Genomic DNA, 6,424 nt, shown 5'->3' with positions numbered 1-6,424 from the left:
ACTCCATTCTGGTCTTACAATATGACCGACCAACAAAAATGACTTCCATTTTTTAACCATTTCATTTTTGTAACAACTTTCTAAAATAACCCATTAAATAATTATTTTGTTCTTTTAATGTTTTTTTGTTTGATACGTCTTATTTAAGTGTGTCGCGATACTAGTTGAAACTTATTTACATCTATAAGATATATCTACGAATGTTTATTGAACTTGGGTTATTAAAGGTATAAATAATGTAATAAATTTGTCGGGTTTTAGATTTCTTTCATGTTGTTGTGCTTTAAGCCTCTCCCATTAATGGTTTAACTTAGACGGTTATCGTGCTTATCTCATCTTCATGATAAGAGTCTCATCAGCTTCCGGATTGCAATTAGGGTGCTTCTAAAGGCACCTGACCAAACAGTTGTTAGCATCCATCTCTGTTGGCACCACGCCCAACCGCTCTATTCTCTGTTGGCACCACTCAAGTATGTAGGCACCGGTCCATTTTGATCAAGACTTATAGGCTAGAAATCTAAAATTGGGTACAAGCTAAAATCAGCTATTAACGAATTATATGAGATCCTAGGGCTAATCTGCTCATAACCACCTGGTTTTATTGCAAGCCTACAAAGGATGATAACAAGATAACCTTTGTCCAACAAAATGATTGGCATTACCAATCACCACAAATGCGCAATGGAAAACCCTAATTGTTTAACTTCCATGAAGCACAATATTTTCTACCCAGATTAGATTTTCGAAACTAAACATACAAATATAGATCTAATCAATTTTGATTTTTGTACCCAAAAGTAAAACCCTAGGTAATCAACATATAAGAAAATAATCATATACAATCAAATCAAAATACAAATCTGTTGTAAGATTAAAAGGTAAAGACGATGATGAGAGAAAGAGAGAGAACCTTTAGTGAGAAGAATGAGAAGAAGAAGAAGAAGGGGAGTAGAATTTGTTGTAAGCGGCTTCACCGATGAGATAAATACCGAAGGCAACAAGTCCGATGCCAAGACCAGGTGCAGCATGCCTTATTTGGTTTCCAACCATTGGATGCTTCCTCCATTCATCTCTCCTCTTGAAGAACTCTCCTGTTGGTCCTAGTGGCTTCGCCATTCTCTCTCCATTATCAGTTTTGTAACGAAGGTGAACGTCACCCACATTAAAAACTGGTGCTTATAGAGACCTCGAGTCAAAAATCATTGACTTGAGTCAACAATATTTTTGGATGCTAACAGCTGTTTGGTCAGGTGCCTTTAGAAGCACCCTTGCAATTATTAGGATGTCTATAGAGGAAAGCAGTAGATGGTAACGTTTCCCGGCTTTCGGCTTTGGAGTTCTCATAAAAAACGGCATCTGAAAGCGCACATGACACAAGAAAACATTCTATAGTAATCAGAAAAAATAAAGAGATGAGGAAACAACATACATTTTCAGCTAGCTCATCCAACACCACAAGATAGGTAAATTTACTACTCAAAGGTTGAAGAACGAGCAAATCGAGTCCATCAAAGTAAAAAAAAAAGTTCATCGACAAGGCAACCAAAAGGCAAAGACTAGAACAAATGAATCTGGTTAAGATAGTAAAACGATAAAAGCTTCTTATCGTTTCCCTTGATTATGTTTCCAAGATTTTCTGGAGAGTCAATTGCCATGATAAATCCTTCGGAGCGATATCCAAAGATATGACGGAGGTGGAAGTAACATTATTATCATATGTTGACATACTTGGAACAAAAAAGGCTTTCGAAAAATGAAAACCTGATCACATATCCAAAAATTCACGTCTCATGTTAGCTTAACGAAAGCATCATAACTGCATTACGATTTTCTGAAACGAAGCAATAACTAAAGAAGCACAAGTATCAACAAGCTGAGGAAGCAGAGCTTGAGGGTCTCTCACCTCCATGCAGTTGAATAGAAGAATCTAGAGAAAAGTAAAGGAGTTCAATACTGATTTTTGTGATGAACTGTAAGAATCAACACAACAAAAAAAGTAGAAAAACAAAGGGAAGATCACCAAAATGTACACGAATTTGAGTTTAGTCCCTTGTACAGATATTACCGGCTTCGAGAATTTCTTCGACCCCTCAAAATTTTCGCTTTCACTTTGAAAAAAACCATTTTGTGATGGTCCCTCAAGTTTTGGGTTCCTAAACGAACAACTCATATCTTCTTTTACAGTGTTAGAGAACCATTTAGTGATCTAGCACAAGCTTCCATACTCTCAGGACTGTGAGCTCCATCTAAGTAAAATATCAGTATCACCAGAAGAACTCTCTTTCATTTCTGATGTGTCGGAAGCTGTCAATTGAGTACCATAGAAAATCTGTGCCCGTTCCGAAAGACCTGCAGTTGCAAGACCTTTGCGAAGTGGCGGTGGCAAATCTAAAGATTGTCCCTGAAATTATAACTTGGAAATTAGGATTTAGAAAAGATAGATGAGATGAAAAAGTTTTATAAAGAAAAATTCAGTATTTGTTGATATAACCCAGATATCATAAGCAACCAAGATATGTAGTTTTTTATTTTATTGAAGTATAAATGGACCTATATTCTTAATTACATATTACAATCTGGAGCAGAACGAAGATAATGTATTAGCAAAAATTAAACCTATGACGCATGTCTCAATATCCGCCACGCAAATGACAACAATAGGAGCTCTCAGTCCACTAATTCATGTGTCCTAACTCAATGAATTTATGACGCATAAATCATCAAAGAGGGTGAATTTTATCTGTTAGCTTGCCCTAAGAGCAGTTAATTCAGTTGGTTAGAATTCGACATCAAGATCCCTCAATCCCTTTGAGAAGATCAAGTGACAAAAAATCTTAAACCAATTAGTTAAATTAGTTTTTCTGACAGCTTCTAATTGTTGTAGTTCTCGCTTCTGTTTAATACTTAATAAGAATAGAAATCAAAGTAACGATACTTGAAGGTTGGTAAAAGTAGACCAACATTTTGGAAGATGTCCTTTGGGCTTGTTGTTTTCTGAAGCCAACATCTGCAAAGAGCAACAACAAGGGCGGCATTTGTGTATTGGTGATCACCAGACAAGCTCAGCTTTAACCCATTGAGCTGCTTTGGATCAAGAGGCGGTACCACTTCCAAAGGAACCTGCAATCGGTTAGAACCACTGAACCAATCAGTGTGACACACTTCTACCAATTATCGACCTCGAATATTTAACATCTGAATCTAACTTAAAGCAAATATCTTCGGAATATAAAACTAGATGCCTATGGTCGAAAGACATAAATTTACTATGTTAAAGAAAAACAGCAGCATCTTCCAAAAGAATAATTAGCAGCTTCGAAAAGGTCACACAAATTTGAAGTGCTGCCAATATCTGATTTTTGATTTTGAACTTCGATATTGACATGTAAAATAGGACTACCCTCAGTAAAAATGTAGGGTTGACTGCGGCGATTGCAGTTTGTGATATATGTTTGAATAATCGTATCACAGATTTAAATGATCATGAAATGTTAAAGTTATACGGGAAAACAACTATTACAACAGTTTTTGTTTGGGAAATGGGTGCCTCCAAAAATGATTATTGAACAAAAATCTAGCTCACATATATCAGTCTGTGCGAGATACACTTACGGAAGGGACTATATCTATAGATCAGGTTGCAGAAGTAGTTGTAGAGGCATTGGTCCAACCTGAATCTTCTTACAAAGTCGTCGAGATAGTTGCTCGCCCTGATGCTCAAACTTGCTCATTTGGAGATCTTTTGGTTCTATAAAGCACCGATGAGTTACAGGAATCACCTATCCATGCCCTGATATGGTAAACGATGAATTTCAAGCTTATTCATCTGCACATTTAACAGCAACAATTAGGCTACACATTTTCCATACCTGATTGTAAAGTTGTATATATATATAGACATACATGTCATAATATCGCATTAACCTTTAGTTGAACATTGTAGTTCTTTCTAAATTAAACTCTCCACCATATTCTCACCCTTACATTAACATTTCACATTAACCCTAACTCACTTATCCCATGCTCAAATCCTAAGAATTATTAACTTGATATAAGCATACACAGCCCTAAGAGACTTTGTATAGATTTAGGTTAATTCTGTTTAGTAACTAGCATCAAGTTAGCTTCACAAATGCTGGGTATATGCAAATGATGTATGAAACCCGCTCACGTAGTTGAGATACTCCGTGCTTGTCTTGAAACAAACGAATTTGCCTGTTACAATTTGATTTTGAACCATCAAATTTTTTTTGAAAAAATGGTTACAAAATGAGTTGTGCAGGAATTGATTTGTTACATTAGGGGAAAAATCATATGCCAGTTCGATTCGGAAGCCCCATAACCCTAACCGAAGCCTTGATGGTTCAATTTTGAACCTTCAACACTTTTCTGAAAAAAAAAAATGCTTACAAAAAGTGAGGAAGAAAGAGTACCTCCGAGCTATTCGAGAGAGAGTGGGAGAGAAGTTGATCCGAGTGAGGGGGGAGGTACTTTTTTTTGAGTTATTTCTTTTTTGGCCCCATACTTTGTGACCAGCTTCCTTCTTGACCCCCTATTTTTCATAAATTCAAATTTGACCCCTTATTTTCAAGTAAATGTTGTAACTACCCTTTCTAATTTCAAAATAAAAATATCAAAACAAATATAAAAATATTAAAAAAAGAGAAAAATTTTCGGGTAGTTATGGCATTTACTGGAAAATAGGTGAGACAGAAATATCTCTTTTTTTAATATTTTATTTTGAAATTAGGAAGGGTAGTTATGACATTTACTTAAAAATAGGAGGCTAAATTTGAATTTATGAAAAATAAGGGACCAAAAAGAAGCTGGTCACAAAGTAGGGGGCCAAAAAGAAAATAACTTTTTTTTTTTTTTGTTGAAGAGGGGGGGAGGTATTTAAAGAGAAAGATAGAGGCACATAAGGGAGACATGAAAGAGCCGGAGGGAGATGAGAGAAAAGGGTAAATCTTTCTGAGATGTTTTCTCTTTTCATATGAGCCGTCACACGGGTTTTTTTAGGAGAGAGATCGTCTGAGCTGACGTCATCAGGCGATTTCCACTCACTCCTTTGTTGTAACCCTAAAGTTTATTCATCTTCCAATCTCCATTCCTCGAAACCCTAATCAGATTAAACTCATGCTTTTAACTATCACAATTCACCATTAATGACCTTGAAGTCATCTTTTCGTGCATGGGGTTTATTATGCAAATTCAACCAAGAAATTTTAGTATGGTTACGAACACAAGTATTAGAATTCAATTCATGTATGATGTTCGTACACAATTGTTAGCCACTCTTAACTCTATATTTACAGATGGAGGTAAGCCTTTTAATTTCAGCTATTTCAAGTTTCCTAAGGCTATCTGTCATAAGTGCAGAGTGGTTGAACACCCCATCACTCCCTGCATCAAACCTCAAGTTCATCTAGATAGTGTTCCCATGGAAGTCAACTTTGTTGCTCATGGACCAGCTGATAACTGGGCTCTCTCTGTGGTCCCTTCTTCTATTGCTCTTTCCAACCCTATCCCACCTCATGAACTGTTTCAGCAAAAAGGGAAGAGGAAGGACTTAGATAAACTAAGTTTGAAGAAGATGTTCGACGCCAGCTTATGAGTAAGAAGTCTAAGGATCATAGTTTGGGTCGTAGCTCGTCCTTTTCTGGCAGTCATCATGGTTGGTATTCGGGTAATTCCTCAGGCTCTTCTTCTATCACTGGTTATGGTCCATCTAGCTGGTATGCTCCCCCCCCTGAATCTTTAGACAGCCAGGAAGAACTTCGGAGACACATCTTTGTTGATTCTCTCTTAGAATCTCCTAGGCAACTATCGGAAAACAGAAGTGAAGGGGAAAATGAGTAGTCTGTTCTTGGTCTGGAATTAATTTTGTTTAATTTTTATTTTGATTATTATTAGTACTCTTAAGTTGTTAATCTTAGATAGTTTTGAGACCTCTATTAATATAAGATAATAGAGGTCGATCATGGATGATATCTGGTTTTTTGTTAGGTGGATGTATGATGATACTAATATATATTTTGATGTTTTAGTTCTGATTTCTCTTCTCATGAACTGATATTTTGATTAGTTTGGTTCTTAGTTGTTAGGTTATATTAGTTTAATTCTCCTGTTTTTTACTTCACTTTCTTCCTTCTATCTGTGATTAACTTCAGTAGGCATTATTGTCTAGTTCCTTTTTCTAGATTATCTGGTTTCCTATCAATTAGGTTAACTCTACTGTTCTTTATTACTTAGCAGTCCAGAATCGAATAGATTAGAGAGTTCACTTTGGTCATTGCTTGATTAGGTTTAGTGGATATATAACTGCGCCCACCATTATCCCCTAAGGCAGGTGCCTTTAGACATACTCTTGTCTTCCGTGGCTACAAATACTAAGGATGGCCCATCCATTCTGAGTTGGAATGTG

General features: G+C 36.3%; 1 protein-coding gene and 1 pseudogene across 5 annotated transcripts; both read right to left on the bottom strand.

Annotated features, from left to right (window-relative positions):
• Positions 1-878: 878 nt before the first annotated feature.
• Positions 879-1,118, bottom strand: LOC147545403 (NADH dehydrogenase [ubiquinone] 1 beta subcomplex subunit 3-B pseudogene; annotated as a pseudogene).
• Positions 1,119-1,865: 747 nt separating this feature from the next.
• On the bottom strand, positions 1,866-4,489 carry LOC147545402 (folylpolyglutamate synthase-like). 5 transcript variants are annotated; one of them, XR_015224309.1, is made up of 5 exons: positions 4,434-4,489; positions 4,172-4,215; positions 3,401-3,826; positions 2,962-3,120; positions 1,866-2,401 (listed from the first exon to the last, which is right to left on the bottom strand). XR_015224309.1 is itself a non-coding variant. In XM_086638433.1 (5 exons), the coding sequence occupies exons 3-5, from the start codon at positions 3,729-3,731 to the stop codon at positions 2,228-2,230; spliced, it is 393 nt and encodes a 130-aa protein (XP_086494559.1). In that variant the 5' UTR covers positions 3,732-3,826; positions 4,172-4,215; positions 4,434-4,476; the 3' UTR covers positions 1,866-2,227. The 5 variants fall into 5 exon arrangements, 3 of the variants coding, with proteins under 3 accessions (XP_086494559.1, XP_086494558.1, XP_086494560.1); XM_086638433.1 differs by having other exon boundaries at positions 3,672-3,826; positions 4,434-4,476; XM_086638432.1 differs by lacking the exon at positions 4,172-4,215 and having other exon boundaries at positions 3,672-3,826; positions 4,434-4,463.
• Between the last annotated feature and the right edge of the window lie 1,935 nt (positions 4,490-6,424).

The sequence above is a fragment of the Eschscholzia californica genome, unplaced genomic scaffold (assembly GCF_041429995.1).
Source record: "Eschscholzia californica isolate CP2 unplaced genomic scaffold, dmEscCali1.0.p SCAF_4, whole genome shotgun sequence".
NCBI classification, from domain to species: Eukaryota; Viridiplantae; Streptophyta; class Magnoliopsida; order Ranunculales; family Papaveraceae; genus Eschscholzia; species Eschscholzia californica.
Note: the sequence above shows the minus strand (reverse complement) of the source record. Positions and strands in the feature narration are given on the sequence as shown.

Coding starts and splice junctions, on each gene's coding strand:
- LOC147545402 (XM_086638433.1), bottom strand. CDS start 3,731: ATGAGCAAGTTTGAGCATCAGGGCGAGCAACTATCTCGACGACTTTGT. Junction 3,121..3,671: donor GACTTTGTAAGAAGATTCAG/GTTGGACCAATG, acceptor AACCGATTGCAG/GTTCCTTTGGAAGTGGTACC. Junction 2,402..2,961: donor CAAAGGACATCTTCCAAAAT/GTTGGTCTACTT, acceptor TTATAATTTCAG/GGACAATCTTTAGATTTGCC.